Source organism: Oryx dammah, unplaced genomic scaffold, assembly GCF_014754425.2.
Source record: "Oryx dammah isolate SB20612 unplaced genomic scaffold, SCBI_Odam_1.1 HiC_scaffold_2, whole genome shotgun sequence".
NCBI classification, from domain to species: domain Eukaryota; kingdom Metazoa; phylum Chordata; class Mammalia; order Artiodactyla; family Bovidae; genus Oryx; species Oryx dammah.
The window spans coordinates 171,146,686-171,164,884 of record NW_024070186.1 but is presented as its reverse complement, the minus strand read 5'-3'; the positions used below and the strand labels follow the sequence as shown (position 1 = coordinate 171,164,884).

The window sequence follows — 18,199 nt, the reverse complement described above, 5'->3', positions numbered from 1 at the left end:
GATAAGTTGCTCTGAAATCTGTTTCACAATCTTACATAATTGAGAATGAGGACATGTAGTGGTTCTTTTACTCAAATTATGTGCTCTCTCCTGTTAACTTTTTTACTCTCCCAGGTAGTGTCTTTAGGGAGGGATAGTCAAGAAGAATTAAGAAATACTATGTAGAAAAAGTCTACTCAGTGCTGGAGGACCTTGGCTCCATCTCAGTGAAAAGGAGGGAGTATGCAAGTGTCCAAGATGTGGTGACCTCTCTCAAGCATGGCCGGAAAGAGGGCTCATCTAGAGTTCATTTTTGTTTGAAGAGCTATGAAACAAGGAATGGAAGATGATAAAGTTTTTTAAAAGAAGTCAAATTGATAGAGTTCAAGTATAAATAGTCAACCAAGTTTACCAGTTTTAGTAAGCTGTAATATGCATTGATGCCAGGTTTCCTGGTGGCTCAGACGGTAAAGCATCTGCCTGCCAATGTAGGAGACCCAGATTTGATCCCTGTGTCGGGAAGATCCCCTGGAGAAGGATATGGCAACCCACTCCAGTATTCTTGCCTGGAAAAATCCCATGGACTGAGGAGTCTGGCAGGTTACAGTCCATGGGGTTGCAAAGAGCCAGCTGGACTGAGGGACTGACACTTTCACTTTTGCAGTATCCTTTGATAGCCGTTCTACATTTGTTCCTTAAGATCTGACTTGTTGGGAGCCATTGCACCATAATTTTTTTTAAACTTGGAAGACAATTACATTGATTTTTACTTTCCCACATCGCTAATCATGGATGCTGCTGCTGCTGCTGCTGCTAAGTCGCTTTAGTTGTGTCCGACTCTGTGCGACCCCATAGACGGCAGCCCACCAGGCTCCCCCATCCCTGGGATTCTCCAGGAAAGAACACTGGAGTGGGTTGCCATTCCTTCTCCAGTGCATGAAAGTAAAAAGTGAAAGTGAAGTCGCTCAGTCGTGTCTGACCCTCAGCGACCCTATGGACTGCAGCCTTCCAGGCTCCTCCGTCCATGGGATTCTCCAGGCAAGAGTACTGGAGTGGGGTGCCATTGCCTTCTCCCTAATCATGGATATGAGTGGCTAAATCTTGTATCTCCATCAGGAAAGTGTAGCACTACTGAATGGCTGTTGCATCCTATGGAAGACTCAGTCTTTGGTCCCAGTGTTAAAAGCACTCAGATTTGGTTGCATCAGCCCTGTTTGAAATGACCTGTGCACCATAAATGTGCTTCCCTTGTGGCCCAGAAGTAAAGATTCCACCTGCAATGCAGGAGACACAGGTGCAATTCCTGGGTCAGAAAGATCCCCTGGAGAAGGAAAAGGCAACCCACTCCAGTATTCTTACCTAGGAAATCCCAGGAACAGTGGAGCCCGGTGGGCTACAGTCTGTGGGTTCGCAAAAGTCAGACACAGCTTAGTGACTAAACGGAAACAGTGCACCGTAAATATAGTTGTTGTCTTACATTTCAGTAATAAAATCTGTGCTTACACAAATGAATAACGTTGAAACCTCATTCTTAACAGGGTGGAAGAATGAAAGAAAAGAAAGATGAAAGAATGTTGAACCACTCCGCATGGCTGTATGATGGAAGGAAGCGGAGCTGAGAACCCCTGCAGTAGAACAGTTGGATGGCTTCAACAAGATAATGATGCTAAGCCATGGCTTTGGAAATTCTCTAACTGCTTTTCTCGTCCTGAGCAAACTTTGCCACTTAGTCCCCAAACGGTAACTATGTGCAAGACTAAGGACACAGCAAATTCCTTATGCAAATAGATGAGTGATCCGTTTGGTCTGGGGCAGTCTCTCGCCCTGGAGTCTGTGCTGAGTTTTCCCTTGTGTCCTGCTTGTATTACTTCTTGTAGCACATTATTGTAATTCCTGACTCAGTGAGGGTACAGTTTTTTAAATCCTGTAGTAATGAGTAACATTAGATGCTTTAAAGGTGCGATGTTGAAATTTGGGAAAGATTTCTCATTAAAGTCACAGATTCCAAAGATGACAATCCACATTTTAGGATAAAATGGGAGGAAAGTACAAAATAGATTTTATTTTACTGTAGCCTTCTGAATTTTGTGTCCTAAAATCACAGAAGATTGTATGACCTTGTTGATCTTTTTCTGTTCAGGATTTCTCTTGAATATTTAAATATATCTGGGACTTCCTTTTTTGTCTTTTCATAATGATGTTGACTTTATCTGACTTCATTTGCTGTATCATGTTATCACCCTTTTTTTTCCTCTGGTACTTGGGAATTAAATGAGTCTTTACTGTGAATTTATATGAGAGTATTGATAACATACTTAAAAAAAAAAATCAGTTCCCTGTCATCTCCACATTTTCATTACATAGCTCCCTTTGTTGCATGGCATCAGTAACTGGAGTTATTTCAGAAGTATTTTAGTTCAGGGACAGTCTGCACTGAGGGCTGGCAGCTTCAGGCAGGGGTCCAGGGTGGCAGATCTGGGGCCTAAAGGAGTCACTTGACCCAGAAGTGCAGTCACCTTTCCAAATGCAGAATCTCCATTTTGTCAGTGGCACCCAGATTGAATACATTCAGGAAGACCAACTCAGAGTAACCTTGCCCACGAGAGCCAGATCTAAATCCATCAGAATGCCAGTGAGTTCATTTCCAGCCTGAATTGTAGTTACCACAAGGGTAGAACACACTACTTTTTGACTTGTCAGACCATCGCTATTACCTCCCTTTTAGGAAAAATCTTAAAAGTCCAGATTTCTCCCATATGAATATACCATCCCAGGGGAGTGTAAAATCAGCAAAAGGAGTGAAATCTTAGCAGCCAGATGGACCCTTCTATGCCCTAAGGGATGAGTATGTGTCAGTCACTGTATCAGGGCGTCCTGTTCATCTTAATTGTGTCTGCACTCAGCCAATAAAAGCTGTTGATTGGTTGGACACCCCCCCCACCCCACCCCACTGCACCACCTTTCAGTGGCCAGGTACTCTGTTGAGCACTTGAGGTGCACTATTTCATTTTATCCTTCTCACAAATGTAGTAGGTATATTCTGTTCCCAGTTGAAGGATGACAGGATTGAAGCATGGAGAGATTAGGTTAAGTCACTTACCCAAGATCATAAAACTATTTTGTATCACATTCAAACTCAGGTCTCTAACACCAGGGCTATGCTATAATCTTAATAAATGGACCAGCCTCAAGTGTCTATGTTGGAGACGTATGATAAACTATTTCTCCTATGTCTGTTTCCCAGGTGGTTTCCTTATTACTCAGATTCTTTCCACTGGCTACAAAATAGTTGTTGGCGTTATGGCTTTAGGTCGTGATGTCCCATGGTTTGCTAAATGTCATTAGTAACATGTTTAAGATCTATTCATGGATGGGCCACTTGGGCAGATGGCTGATCTCATCCATAGTGTTTGATATCTTCTCCCCTGGAGGACTTAATAAAACCACCTATGATCTGACTGCAAGAACTATTTAGTATTTTCCTTAAAGCGCTTTGCTCGTAAGCTGTCTTTAGTGAATACTGTTGTGACTATGTTGCTTTTCATACCACCTGTTTTGTCTACAGAAGACACTGAGAGGCAAGGGGAAGTTATCAAAGGGAAGCCAGTGAGACGTGGATGGTTAACCAGGCGTGTTAAATATGTGAACAGACCTCCTCCCCCAGTCTCTTAAAATTCAGGAAGGACACAGTCTTAATTTTAGTTGTCTGTTTCAATGTTCACCTCCCACTGAAGAACGCTCCTGGTTTTGGCTGCCATTCCGTTTGTGTGGTGATGATCGAGTGATGTAAATAAGGTTTGAACAGTGTTCGTTTTTAATGCAGTCAGTTGTGAGTAACCCCAAGTCACCGGCCTCATAAAATTAACTTGTGTTCTGCTTTTCTCTCCTCAGAGAGATTACATGGAGAACAAGAAAGTTGCTGCGGAACTAAAGGATGTACCATCTCCCCTTCATGCTGGCTCTAAACTTTTCCCAGCAGTCCCACTTCCAGATATCCACTCTCTTCAGCAACCTAAAGTACAGCTTTCAGCTGTCCCCAAAGTAAGCTGCTGTGCCCATTGCACTAATGACCCTTCCACTTCGCCAGTGCGTTTTGGTGGTGGCAGTGGCGGAGGGGCTGGTAGCTTGGTTCCCCCGGGCGCCCTGTTAGACTCGCAGAGCACCAGGACAATCACGTGTCAGGTAGGGTCAGGGCTTGCTTTCCAGTCTGCACCTCCACTCCAGAATGCCTCAGCTAGGAACACCTTGGCCGGCGTTGCAAGCGACTTTCCCAGCATGTGTCTAGAAAGTAACCTCTCTTCCTGCAAGCACCTGCCCTGTTGTGGGAAGCTCCATTTCCAGTCGTGTCATGGTAACGTGCACAAGCTGCATCAGTTTCCGGCTCTCCAGGGCTGTTCTTCCTCTGCGGGCTATTTCCCCTGTTCTGATTTCACAAGTGGGGCTCCCGGGCACTTGGAAGAACACATTTCACAGTCGGAGCTCACGCCTCACTTATGCACCAACTCTTTGCACCTAAATGTGGTACCTCCAGTTTGTTTAAAGGGCTCACTTTACTGCGAAGACTGTCTCAACAAGGTTTGTATCTTTTTATTTGTTACGTTGGGTGCAGCTAAGGTTTGAGGAATGACTTTTTAAAAATAAAATGACTTTTATCTTTAAAAGAAGAACAATCTTGGTTTTGTGTGGGGGGTTGGAGACTCTTTCATGATGTGGCTTTCTCCCCATCAGCATAACTTCTTGTGGTTCAGAAAGAAAGCAAAGGGTACAGTGGGAGGGACTGTTCAGAAAAGTGTAGTGCAATTATTCAGTTCATGCTTTTAGAGTCTCATGTAATAAATCTGTTTCCTAAATGAAAGCCCAGCTTGGCAAAGACTTGTGCTCTCTTGTTTTTAAAGGCTGGAGCACAACTGGAATTTCTTTAAGACTAATGCTCACCTGATACATGGGTCCATTCATGTAACATAGATGGCTGCTTGTCGTCCTTTTGTAGTAATTGGGGGAACTTGAAATTTGGCCTCGATCACACCTGGGGCTCAAGTAAAGACTTTTAACTTCCTTTTTTTGTGAAGCGTGTCTGAGGGTTTCTACTGTAACAGACACATGCCCTGGAATGTTAAGGTCTAATTGTGTGAATATCTTCCCTGAACATTTTAGGTCACTTTGAAGTGAGTTTATGCTTTGGTAGTTCTGGGAAAGGTGATTTGAAAATACATTTTATCAGAGGTTAGCAGGTGGAAAGGAGAAACACTTAGAATGTATTTTCAGTTGTTATGTGTAACTCTTTAAGTTCTGAAATAATGTATCTGAAACTTCCTCCTCTTTTCAAAAAATTTTAAAACAGCCGGCAAGAAATAGTATAATTGATGCTGCTAAAGTCTGGCCAAATATACCACCTCCAAATACTCAGACTGCACCTGTTACTGTTCCTCTGTGTAATGGCTGTGGAACCAAAGGAACAGGAAAGGAGACCACGTTGTTATTGGCGACCAGTCTAGGCAAAGCTTCTTCGAAATTTGGTAAATGACAGTATTATATAAAATGCATATTTAAAGTTTTCAATATTTGATACTAACACTGCATATAACTGCCTTTAAAAGATTCCTTGTGGTTCTAAAACTCGTGTATGTGTGTCTCCATTTCCATCTGTTGGTAAAAATCTTCTTACCCTCATAGACCAGTAGGTCAGTTGCCATTTATGTTAACCTGGGGCTATTTGAGATCAGAAGCTGTGTATAGAGAAATGGGAAGTATATGAGGAGAAATGAGTGCTGGAAGGGACTTGGTGTCAACTTAGGTTCATAATCACACTTGTTTGTTGTATGTTGCCCAGACATAATTAGTATTTAGAAATGGCTGACAAAAAAACAGTATTTGAAAACGTAAGATCATTTCCCCCAAAAGTAGCTGTTATGATATTTTATCTTTTAAAAACATTTTTTCAAAAGTTGGATCAGATGTTATTGCGGTGTTAAAAGTCATTAAAAGTCAAGGGCTATAACCCCTTCACCGTTCGTTTCCGTTGTTCTCCCACACTGAATGAGGTGTGGGCCCAGCATGAGGACAGGCTCCAGAGGGCAGTGTTCAGTCACCTGTGTGTCAGTGTTGAGGAGCGTACCCAGTCAGCATGAGGATGGCTTACACTTTATGATGGATTGATCGTGGGCCTAAAGTAAACTGACCTTTGGATTTGTTCTCTCTTGAAAAGGGAATTAATGCTTAGATACTTTGGCAACTTGAGGTTGTCTACTGGGCCAGCCAGTGAGGTTGGCATCCTTAAATTTAACATCTCTATAATTTCATTTTCCTGCCCCTGGGAAGGACAGGTAGCTACCTGTTAACTTCAATATCTTAACCTGTTTTTTGCTGTGTGTAATCAAACATGTTCACGTTTTTCAAGGATCACCAGAAGTTGCGCTGGCCGGACAGATGCTAGAGAACTTGCCCCCCATTGGGGTTTTCTGGGACATTGAAAACTGCTCAGTCCCTTCTGGCCGCTCAGCTACTGCAGTTGTACAGAGAATCCGGGAAAAGTTTTTTAAAGGCCACAGAGAAGCAGAATTCATTTGTGTATGTGACATCAGTAAAGAAAATAAAGAAGTTATTCAAGAGCTGAATAATTGCCAGGTAGATAAAAATTCTTTTTTCTTTTTTATTTTATCTTAGTAGAAGAATAAGCACTTTTTTTTTAAGAACTCCAGTTGAAAATTTGTTATTAATAATATGTGTTTGTGCTAAGTTTGTAAATAAAAGAAACTAGGAAAATATGATTTAAGTACCTGAAATCATCTAATCATGCCTGATTTCCTAGCAAGTCTGGTTACGTGCGATTAGTGCTTTCCTGGTATAGTGATTCCATATGCCTCATTCCCTTTGATTTTCATAACTGCTCTGTCGATGCTCATAGGATTTATTATTTGGAATTTACAAATGAAAGGGCCCAAGTGGTTAAGCAACTTTTTAAGATCACATGGCCAGTAAGTGGATGAACTTGGATTTAACTCCAGATTGACCCCAAACTCTGTTCTCTTAAGCTGGAAGCTAATAACATCAAACACAGCCCCGAGTCTTACCTCAGTCATATATCAGATCTCTGCCACCCACACATTGTTGGCAAAAGATGGTAGTGAAAGCTAATTTAACTACAAATTTCACTTTCTATTCTGAAAGGGGGATGGATGAAGTGCAAAAGCAGAAGATTAGAGATGAAAGTAGGGATAATAATGAATATAGTTAATTTGTCTGGAGAACTGAATGTGAAATTATTGAGATTTGATTGTAATTTTTTTTTTTCCATCCCTGAGTGGCAATAGAAATCAAAGGTTCCTCAAGAACTGTCTGTTAAGATGTGGGCAGAATGTGTAGCGATTTTCTGACCTCAGCTCTTTCTCATTTGTCCTTATTATAAATTAATGCAGGTAACCGTTGCCCACATCAATGCTACTGCAAAGAACGCTGCTGACGACAAGCTCCGCCAGAGCCTCCGAAGGTTTGCAAATACTCACACCGCTCCTGCCACTGTGGTTCTTGTGTCAAGTAAGTGTAGAAACATCTGCTAATTTCAGCTAAACTCTCTCTGTGTGCACTATCATAGAAGCCAGAATATGTTAAAATAAAATGTGCCCCCAAAGATGCTGAGATCATGGGATGTGTTTATGCTTACCTTTGAAAACTGTTTAAAAAAAAAAAAAGCAACTACATGGATTTCTATTTTTCTCTGGGGAATTTGAGTAGGGATTCTTGCAGGGCCAAGTTTATTAAAGAAAATGTAATTTTTGTTTGTTTGTTTTAGTCCTGGGCTCCATTTTGCTTATTTAAAAGAAAAATCCAAGATGAAGTTGGGGCTCCCCAGAACATTAATATTTGTTCCTTTTTACTACTAAAAATAATGTGTCTTGGGAGTTCAGCATGAGTCTTTGGTAAAATTGTCTTACCATGTTAATTCTTCTGATATGAAATTTGTTCCTATTCTAAAAGGGGGTTGAGGGGCCACTTTGAACACAGTCCTGCTGTTCCTTTCTTCTCAGTGGGTGTTATTAGAGGTGCCTGTCTGTCAAGTGTTTCTAATCTGTGGAGATGGGGGTGGGCTTTACCCTGTCTTTCAGCTGACGTCAATTTCGCATTGGAACTTAGTGACCTGAGACACAGGCATGGTTTCCATATAATTTTGGTCCATAAAAACCAGGCCTCAGAAGCACTGCTGCATCACGCCAACGAGCTGATCAGATTTGAAGAGTTCATTTCTGACCTGCCCCCCAGGTTACCACTAAAAATGCCAGTAAGTGGGTTTGTGTTCTTTCTGCTGTAGTCTAGTAAAGATTGTGGAGGCTCAAGGCAGTCCTCCGTTATGGGTGTCCAAGCCCAGGTGAGGGTGTTCTTTATAGTAGGCTGGCTAGATTTTGAAATAGGCCTAGAAACTTTCCATTCTCTTATAAATATACAGAGAACTGATAGGTGTGAATTTTTTTGTTTTAATTTTTGTGTGTGTGCTGAGTCTTTGTTGCTGCTCATGGGCTTTTTCTAGTTGCAGTGAGCGGGGGCTTCTCTTTGTTGCAGTGCACGGGCTTCTCATCGTGGTGGCTTCTCTTGTGGAGCACAGGCTCTAGGCACTCAGTTTTCAGTAGTTGCAGCACTCAGGCTCAGTAGTTGCGGCACGCAGGCCTAGTTGCTCCATGGAATGTGAAATCTTCCTGGACCAGGCGTTAAACTCATATCCCCTGCATTGGCAGGCAGATACCTATCCATTGTACCACCAGGGAAACCCAGTGAGTGAATTTTGCTTTTATATTTTTCAAAATATAGGAAACTGACTTTTAGATTCACCTTATTGACAACCACTTGCCAGTTAGCATGTTTTGTGTGAGGTGTATGGCAGTAATGGAATGAGAGTTACTACTATTTTTGCCGAAGTTTTAAGGGTAAAGAATATGATGATGGTTTGCATATCTTGGTGTGGTTGGAGTCAAATAAGCAGAATGATCGTACAGTTGCGGCACTTAATCCTGAAGCTCCAGCTGGTCTCTGAGCCTGTCTTCTCTGGTTGCAGACCCTGCCATGCACGAGCACAGCCAGGAGCAGTGGGCACTACACCTGTCACCCTGATAAGCCACTTAATAGGGGAATGTGCACGTGTTTCCAGCAGTACGAGCATTTCTCACAGTCTTGATTTAGGATAAGATGTTTACTGGGACACTGAACTTGTGTTTAAGCTGTTTGGAGAATATATATGGCTTCCCTGGTGGATCAGATGGTATAGAATCCGCCTGCATTGCGGGAGACTCAAGTTCCATCCCCAGGTCAGGAAGATCCCCTGGAGAAGGGAATGGCAACCCACTCCAGTACTCTCGCCTGGAGAATCCCATGGACAGAGGAGCCTGGTGGGCTGCAGTCCCTGGGGTCACAGTTGGTCATGACTGAGTGACTAACACACGTTAATAATAATAGAAAGGCGCTGTAGCGTGGATGGTCCAGAAGGGTGGGCAGTCCCATTCGTGAAATGCAGTTTTAACATACTTCAATAACTTGAGAGTTACAGAAGCACTTTAGGAATGATCTCACCCAACCTCCTCATTTTAGTGAGGAGGAAGTCGAAAAAAATTCAAGCCGCTGGAGGTCCCCCCGTGATTGCCTCCAGATTCAGGCGCTTGCAGTGCTGGTCCCTCTGCACCCCGTGATACCCAGTGAGATCAGAGCGTGGCCCGAGATGAAACACGTGCTTAGGATGGTCTGCAGTTGGCAATACCTGTTTCAAGCTTTGGAGCTGCACTAATTCACTTTTGTTGTTATTCCTTATGTCTTCTGGCTATAGGTACATTTCCTCCCTCTGCTTCTGTTTGGCACTCCCTGTTTTCATCTGGAAGGCCTTTAAGTCAAATGTAGTATCTTAGGTGAGAGGTTACCCATTGTAGAGATCCTTATTCCTTATGATTAAAAAAAAAAAAAACCTGATTATTCAGAACATTAAATCTTGCCACATATTTTTTCTAATTCACCAGAGTGATAATTTTAGATACATTTCTTCTTTTTCTCCCCCTGTGTTTTTCAGTCTAAGTACGTGTATCCTTTCCCATGGAAATCTCTGTTCTCCCTCCCCCGAGGTCACTGTAGTTTGGAGATCATTGTTCTTTGTAATTGAGCGTGGGTCCCTGAGTCCACCTGTTTTAACACTTTGTCTGTGTCCACAGTGCCACACTCTGCTCTACGTTTATAACCTACCAGCCAACAAAGACGGCAAGAGCATCAGCAACAGGCTCAGACGCCTGTCCGATAACTGTGGTGGGAAAGTGCTAAACATCACAGGCTGCAGCGCCATCCTCCGCTTCATCAACCGAGACAGCGCGGAACGGGCTCTGAAGCGAATGGAAAATGAAGATGTCTTTGGTAACAGGATCATCGTGTCATTTACTCCAAAAAGCAGCGAGCTCTGTGAAACCAAGAGTTCAAACGCAACTGCTGATAAAGTGAAGTCTCCCAAGAAACTTAAGAATCCAAAACTGTGCCTCATCAAAGATATAAGTGAGTCACCTTCCAGTGCCAAAGCCACACCTGGAAAAGGGTTGCAGGCAAATTCTGGATCTGCTACCAAAAACACCAATGTGAAAAGTTTACAGGTAACTGTGACACCTCTTGCTTTCTGAAGTTTATGCTAGGTTTGCTTTCGTGAGCTCTCTGTTTGATCATGCTCACCTGCTTTTGGTGTGTCTGTACTTTTTTTGTTATCCTATATTTTCAAGGCTGTTTGAAGTCAGGTGTTCCTGTACAAGGTCTGACACATCTTGGAGACTTCTACTGTTAAACTTCCTTGCTCTTGTCTCTTTTAAGGAGCTGTGCCGCCTGGAGTCGAAGACTGGCACTCGAAGCAGTGAGCCCCAGCAAGGCCACTTGCGGCCAGGGGTGCCTCCTCACAGAAGCTCAAGTGCCGCAGCGCCCGCACCTAAAGCCCCAGGGTTGGCAGAATCTGTTTACAAAACCAATCCCAAGTAGGTCCCGTTACTCTCCCTCGTAGCTGCTTGTTTTGCTGTGAAGGGAAACACATGACCTCCTGCCTGCAATGTCTCCCTCCACCAGGAAGGAGAGCCTCAGCACCCGCAGTGTCACCAGTTCTCCGGTGGAGAAGAAAGAGAAAGAGGAGACTCTGTTCCAAGTGAGTTATCCGTCTGCTTTTAGCAAGCTGATCGCATCCAGGCAAGGGAGTCCCCTGCTCACGGCTCAGCCTTGGTCTTCTCGGTGAGTGGGTCTTGATCCGTGGAGTGGTTGTATGCAGTAGAAGGGCTTATGAAGTAATCTGTTTATTCAACAGAATTCAAGCAATACAGAAGTGCATAATTAAAAGAGAAACCTTAGTACTACGTATAAAATAGGCAACTAATGAGAGCCTGCTGTACAGCACAAGGAACTCTACTCGATGCTCTTGGTGTGACCCAAATGGGAAGGAATCCAAAATAAGAAGGGATAGCTGACCTTGCTGTACGGTAGAAACTTAACACGACATTGTAAAGCAAGCTTACTTCTCCAGTAAAAATTTATAGTAAAAATTTTAAAAATTGAAAATATTTGAACTATGAATAGTAATAAAAATAAAAGAGAAGGCTTCCACTACTCTACCACTTCCCTTTCCTCAGGTAACATTTGGGGCCATTGCTTCTTGCCTTTCTCCATCCTCCATGTGGGAGGCTTGCTAAGCCAAGGTCAGAGAAGCCTGTCCTGGAGTCCTTGGCCAGTGATGGGGGCACATCAAGATGTCTTTACTACGCCCTTATCACTTCATCGGACTGAGAAAGAGGCCCAAACTGACATGCATTCGTTCTTTTTATTCGTAGGGTAGTTATTGGAAGCTGTTTGGGAAACGAAGGTCTCTGTAAACCACTGTAACCATCTGTGTAACTCCTTATTTAAGCTTTCTGAATTTACTCTGAGTAATTCTGGAAGCTCAGAAAACAGAAGGAGCCGTAAGGCCATGTTAGGTCTCATGAGCTCTTACTGGCGTTGTATTTATTCTGCTGGGTTGGTGAAAACTCACTGTTGAAAGTGACTTTGAACCTGTAAAATGGTGTCTACAAATTGATGTAAAAGTTTTCCTCCCAGGGAGAAAGGCCACAACATATGAGCAAGAATATCTGGCTTTTTCAGAGCTGGGGAGAGGGTAAATGGCCGACATTAGTATCACAGGCTGATTTCCTAAGAATAAATACCCAAAGTGGAAAATGGATTCATCAGCCTTGCCTGTAATTTCTGCCTTTAGCTTTAAATAATCCAACAAAAGAATGTTTGATGATAAGTAAAATTTTTGTTGTTGTTGTTAATCAGCGTGTCAACAGATAGTACTTCTGACAATGAGTCCAATCAGTGTGATGTTTTAAGAAAAAGCACATTTGAGAACCAAACTGTATTTTGGAAAACAGTTTCTAATGTAGTTTCAAGCAAAATCTAAATGACATAAAGACATCTAAATAGAATAACAGTTTTAAAACATTTCTAAACAGTTGTTAAGCCTCACTAGATAACGTTTTAAGCAGGAGTCTGTCTCCAAACCTCTTAAACAGAGCATCCCCGCTTGCTTTCAACGCTGCACATTCGAGCGTTGGTGCCGACTGCCCAGACCCATTCGCTCATGGTGTTGACGTCCAGATCAGCAACCTGGACTACAGGTTGTCCCGGAAGGAGCTGCAGCAGCTCATGCAGGAAGCATTTTCTAGGCACGGCAAGGTAACCTTTTCACTCTCTCTCTTGCCTTTGTTCCACCCCTTGCTGCATTTCAAGATGAGCGCACTTGACGCAGCGCACATAACCACAGGCAGGCTGTAAGTGCTGCTTCACGAGTTTGAACACCTTCTTTTTTGACTCGGGTCTCCTCATACTGGTGCTGTATGTTCAGTTTTTAGGACGCAGCCCCAGGGAGCGAGAAGCCTGGCAGAGACGAACTTGTGGTCCCTGGCAGGGATTTAGTGGGTCTTTGGGAAATAAAACACTGATGGATTTTAGTTAGCTCCAGCTGCTAAAATACAGAAACAGGATTCTAAAATGACGTTGGCTGTTTTTGTTTGTTCATCTTACAGTGTCTGATTCAGTTTTTAGTTGCAGGTTGCTAAAAAATGCACCTTTTGCTGGTTCTTAAACTGGCTCTGCCTCAGTTTTGGCAGGATCTGGAGAAGACCCAGTGTGTCTTGGCCCCTGAGCCTGCCTTGGAGAGCTCTGTGTGCCAGAGCACAGGCCGGCCAGGCTGGTGTCACATCCCTGAAGGTCACCCATCCTAGCTTGCTTCCGTTGTGGTCGGCGGAAGTGCGGTGTTCAGACAGGTTCCCTCACGGCAGCACTGAAGTCCACAAGCGAATTCCTTAGTGGTTGACCTTCAGTTTCAAGCGGACACGGTTCTGGCAGATCGGCATTCTGTTTTCTTTTTACTACTGCAGGTGAAGAGTGTTGAACTCAGCCCACACACAGATTATCAGCTCAAAGCTGTGGTTCAGATGGAGAACTTACAAGAAGCTATTGGTGCGGTGAATAGCCTCCACAGATACAAAATTGGCAGCAAGAAAATCCTGGTCTCACTTGCCACAGGAGCTGCTAATAAATCACTCTCTTTACTGAGGTAAAGAACTAGCCGTTTGTTTCAAAAATGTTATTTTTGGCCCAGAAACAATTTTAGAAATAATAAAAATAGATTTTATCCCATCCCCAACCCTCTTGTGATGCTCACATATGCAGTAATGCTCCCCCGGCCCCCGCCTCTTGATAGAGTTAGAAATAAGGTAGAAGTTAGTAATAAGCTAACTAGAATAATTTATTCTTGTTCAAGTCATTAATCAAAGATGAATCTCAGCTTAATCTTGGCCGGCGTTTAAGAGTAAAATAATATGCCACATATCCAGAACAGGTTCTAAAAATAGTGGACCTCTACAGCAAAAGTTTATAAGCCTAGAAAGTCTGGAATACTACCTCCCAATTTTAATAGAAGGTAGATTTATCTATAAGGGGTAAATCTACAAAGTTCTATGCTTTCAACTGGCAGGTACATCTTCAATGTCAAATAGATACCCAGCCCCATACATCTACATTATAATTAGATTAATCTTAGGAGTCTGGTGATGGTTTTATTCATGATATGCTTTTGACGTAGAGCACTATTTATGTTTTAGGTGTACGGCATAATGATTTCTGCACCAGTAACTAATATACCGTTGTCAGTCAATTATACTTCAAAAAAACAAGCAAACTCACAGAAAAAAGTGATTAGCTTTGTAGTTACTAAAGGTGGGGGGTGGGGAGTAATTGAATGAAGGTGATCAAAAGGTACAAACTTCCAGTTATAAGATAACCCAAGTACTAGGAATGTAATGTACAACATGATTAATACTGTTAACACTGCTGTCATGCATGAAAGTTGTTAGGAGAGTATATCAAAAGAGTTCTCATCACAAGGGGGAACATTCTTTTATTTTGTATCTGGATGAGATGATGGATGTTCACTTAACTGAATGTGGTAATCATTTCACAAAGTATACAAGTCAAAACTTCACCATTATTTTAAGTTATTTTTTTATTTTGTCGAATAAAAATAATCCTCATTGAAGAAAATTTGGAAATTTTAGGAACATAAAAGAAGCTGGGGACAGAAGAATCATCCATAATCCTATGGCTCAGAGCCAGTCGCTCTTAAGTGTATTCAGTTGCATATCTTCAGCTGTGGGGAGTCCTCCCCCGTCTCTCTGAGAGAACTACACTGTGGCAGGAGACAGTCTCATCTGCCCCTTGCTTTCTGATACACAGGTGTGGAAAGCTCTGCTTGAGTCTGATAAAAGTCCCAGTGTATGATTAAATATTCTTTAATTGCCGTGTTCCTAAAGTCCATTCTTTTAAGTTTTTCTGGAAGCTCAAACTCTGAGAATAAATGAGTGTATTTATTTTGTGTATACATTGTGTTAATGAACTCTTATTTTTAAAAACAATTTGGAACAGAGAGGAAAACATCTGTTTTCTAATGGGCCAACCGTTTTTCTTGCAGCGCAGAAACAATGTCCATTCTTCAAGATGCTCCCGCCTGTTGTCTGCCTCTTTTTAAATTTACAGATATCTATGAAAAAAAGTAAGTGAGGGTTGTTGTTTTCATTGATCCAGCCAGTGCTAATGGGCGATTTACACTGGGGGAGCCAGGGGAGGAAGTAAGACCAAGACAGTGGTGTTGAGATTGAAAGTCCAGTTTTAAAAACGTCTTTTATTTTTAGTAAATTTAGACCTCAGTCCCTAAAGCTGTACTTGTATTTTTTCCACTTGGCTGATTTGTTCTGTTATTCATTGAGTGAACATTTTCAGGCACCTTCTTGACTGTAAGTTCTGGGACAGTAGGCACTGGATCATACGTAATACTGAGTCTTCGATGCTCAGTGCTCAGCAGACACACAGCAAATCCCAGTGGAACAAAAGGCTCTGGAGGGTGCAGAGCTGGGAGGACAGCCCATTTTTGGGGGCAGGGGGTGTGTGTCTGGAAGGGCAAAAGACAGTCACCATTTATTGTATAGAACAAAGAAGACTGTCCTTACAAAGGAGAAAATGCCTTGAAGTTACAGAGGGTGCAAGGAACCAGGAGCTTGGCCATGATCGATCGCATGGGTAGTGGGAACCACTGAAATGTCAGAGAAAGGAGCGGGAGGGGAGGTGTGGGAAGGCTTCAGGCAGGGATGGTGTCTGAGCTGGAATGAACGGAACTGGGGGAGAGGGGGACATGGAATGTGGGGACCAGTCCCGGCTCTAAGCAGGCACTGTCAGAACAGAGGAACTAGACACCACAGAAGTTTCAGGTGCCGGTGAAATAGGGCTTAGTAACTAGTTTTACGTAGCAGGCAAGGTAAAAAGTAGAGGTCAGTTTGATTCTGAGTTTTTTGCCCCAGTTGACTGAGGGAAAGGTTATATGGTTAAGCTGGAATAGAAAAGAAATAAAGCTTGTTTAGGAGGTATAGTAAGTTTTTAATCTTGGCTTTGGGTATCCGAGATTTAGGGAGCAATTGGAATGTCTGGGAAGAGTTCAGGGGGTCTTCTACACATGTAGAGTCTCCTTCAAGAAAGAATTCAGCTCTGAAGATACGGCAGTTGTTTGCCTAAAGACCATCTTGGAAGACCTGGGGGCAGATCAGTTCAGAGGAATGGGAGGAGAGCCAGAGAGAGGGCAGAACTGGGTGGAATGCCACTAGGGCCTGGAAGCCAGCGGGAACCCAGAGGCCAGAGTGCTCTCACGGGAGTGGGGACAGCCTGAGAAAGTGGTGCAAGGTTTGAAGTGAAGGAGGAGGCAGCCTGTGGTGACTTGGAAGCTGACACCAAAGAGTCCTGTGGAGAAGATCCTGGAGGGAACAGGGTGGCAGACTGGATGGTGAAACAGCAGCGGCGGCTCTTGAGAGACCAGCTGTTTCCATTTCAGAGGAGATGCAAGCGCTGCAGACTGAGAGCACCGAGGAGACTGGGCTTCTGTGGAGCGGGGCAGTGTGGAGGGGTGGGGACCAGACTTAAGACTGATGTTTACAGGGAGATCTGAGCATGTAGACAGGACACTGGGAGGAGACCATTAGAGCAGGTAACATTGAACAAGCACATACTGTGTGCTAAGCTCTCTGCATATATACCATGTGTCATCCCCATATCAACTTCATGATGTAGGGATTGTCGCCCCGTTTTACAGACGGGCAAACTGAGGTGTAGGTTGGTTGTATAACTTGACTAAGGTCTTACAGGTAGAATCAGGATTTGAACTCACATCTGTCTGCCTTCAGATCCCGCGCCTTTGTGTTCCAGGTATGAAAGGCACAAGTCAGAGTGGTGACTGGCGAGTCCAGTCTAGTGTAGATCAGGAGACTGAAGCATCGTGGACGTGCGCAGTAGCTGGAAAGGGGAATACCTCTGAGGGAGGGGGGCAGAGATAGTGAGAGGTAATTGGAACTGAAGCGGAGGCCAAGTTGACAGGGGTTATAGCAGATAGTTTTCCATCTCAGAAATTTCGGTGAGGCATTTACAGAGACTGGGGGGTCGGAGAGTATGTACCAAATAATACATATAATCACTCTAATGGGCAGTGGGCCCAGGATGATTGCAAGGAATGCTGAGTGTTACTGGTTTGATGGTGAATGACTTTATAGTAGAATTATCCCAGTTTTACTTTTCGAAGAGACAGGGATCCATTCTTGGTTACAGAGCTTTATCTAAATAGGTCAGGCATTTCTCTACAATTGGAAGAAAAATATTCTCTTTAAGTCAGCATCTTTCTTTTTCCTTGTTTCTAGGTTTGGACACAGGTTGAATGTGTCAGATCTGTATAAACTAACAGACACGGTTGCAGTCCGTGAACAAGGAAATGGCAGGCTGGTGTGTCTCTTACCCAGCAGTCAGGCCCGCCAGAGCCCCTTGGGGTCTTCCCAGTCTCACGACGGCTCCTCAACAAACTGCAGCCCAATTATATTTGAAGAGTTAGAATATCACGAGCCTGTCTGCAGGCAGCACTGTCCCAACAAGGATTTCAGGTATGTTACCCATTTCCTTTGAGAAACAATCATTCTGGAAAAGGTCGTGGAGCCTCTGTTAGAGTTACCTTGGGAACATCTTAGGCCACTGAGAAATGTCAGCTCTCTGTTTCTGTTCTCTTTTCCTCAGTGAGCATGAATTCGATCCAGACTCTTACAAGATTCCTTTTGTGATTCTCTCCCTGAAGACGTTTGCACCCCAGGTCCATAGTCTTCTGCAGACACATGAGGGGACCGTGCCTTTATTAAGGTGACTGTCAAAGCCATTGTGATGCCTTCCTTCTCCTCTTTCTAGAAAGTCTACTCTCTGCCTGTGCCTCTCCCAGAGCACGCACTGTACCAGGCTTCAGCCTAGTGTTTTTAGCTACCACTTATAGTCAAAGTGTATCTAACATGGGATTCATTCACTTGATATTTCAACAAAAACATTTCATGTTTGTGCTGAATTTTAGAAACATCAGCATGCGTGGGGCAGATTCTCCTCCACAGAAAAGAAAAGGTTGGAAGTGCTGTGCACAAGTACTGTGAGAGTGCACAGTCTCAAATAGTTGTAGATTTCAACATTTAAGGGAGAAAAGTATTCTTCACTAGTTTGTTTAACCGCATCATGGGCCACATGGTAGGCTTAAGAGAGGGGCCAACATGGTAGCAAGTTGCTGTAAAGCCACTGAACCAGTATGTTTAGAGGAGCTTGAACTTGGAATCTGGTTACCTTACTTTTA

At 43.3% G+C, this 18,199-nt stretch overlaps 1 protein-coding gene across 2 annotated transcripts in view; it reads left to right on the top strand.

The window, feature by feature from the left end:
* MARF1 (meiosis regulator and mRNA stability factor 1) overlaps positions 1-18,199 on the top strand; it is a 38,772-nt gene that overhangs the window by 3,522 nt on the left and 17,051 nt on the right. The window contains exons 2-15 of one of the 2 annotated variants that reach the window (XM_040256816.1): positions 1,518-1,719; positions 3,871-4,554; positions 5,321-5,495; positions 6,377-6,603; positions 7,395-7,512; positions 8,082-8,254; positions 10,161-10,586; positions 10,798-10,955; positions 11,044-11,202; positions 12,519-12,681; positions 13,386-13,564; positions 14,978-15,058; positions 17,241-17,477; positions 17,608-17,727. In XM_040256816.1, the coding sequence (XP_040112750.1) occupies positions 1,576-1,719; positions 3,871-4,554; positions 5,321-5,495; positions 6,377-6,603; positions 7,395-7,512; positions 8,082-8,254; positions 10,161-10,586; positions 10,798-10,955; positions 11,044-11,202; positions 12,519-12,681; positions 13,386-13,564; positions 14,978-15,058; positions 17,241-17,477; positions 17,608-17,727 (3,044 nt within the window). In that variant the 5' untranslated portion in view covers positions 1,518-1,575. The remainder of the gene's footprint in view (positions 1-1,517; positions 1,720-3,870; positions 4,555-5,320; positions 5,496-6,376; positions 6,604-7,394; positions 7,513-8,081; positions 8,255-10,160; positions 10,587-10,797; positions 10,956-11,043; positions 11,203-12,518; positions 12,682-13,385; positions 13,565-14,977; positions 15,059-17,240; positions 17,478-17,607; positions 17,728-18,199) is intronic. The other variant, XM_040256823.1, reaches the window with a different exon arrangement.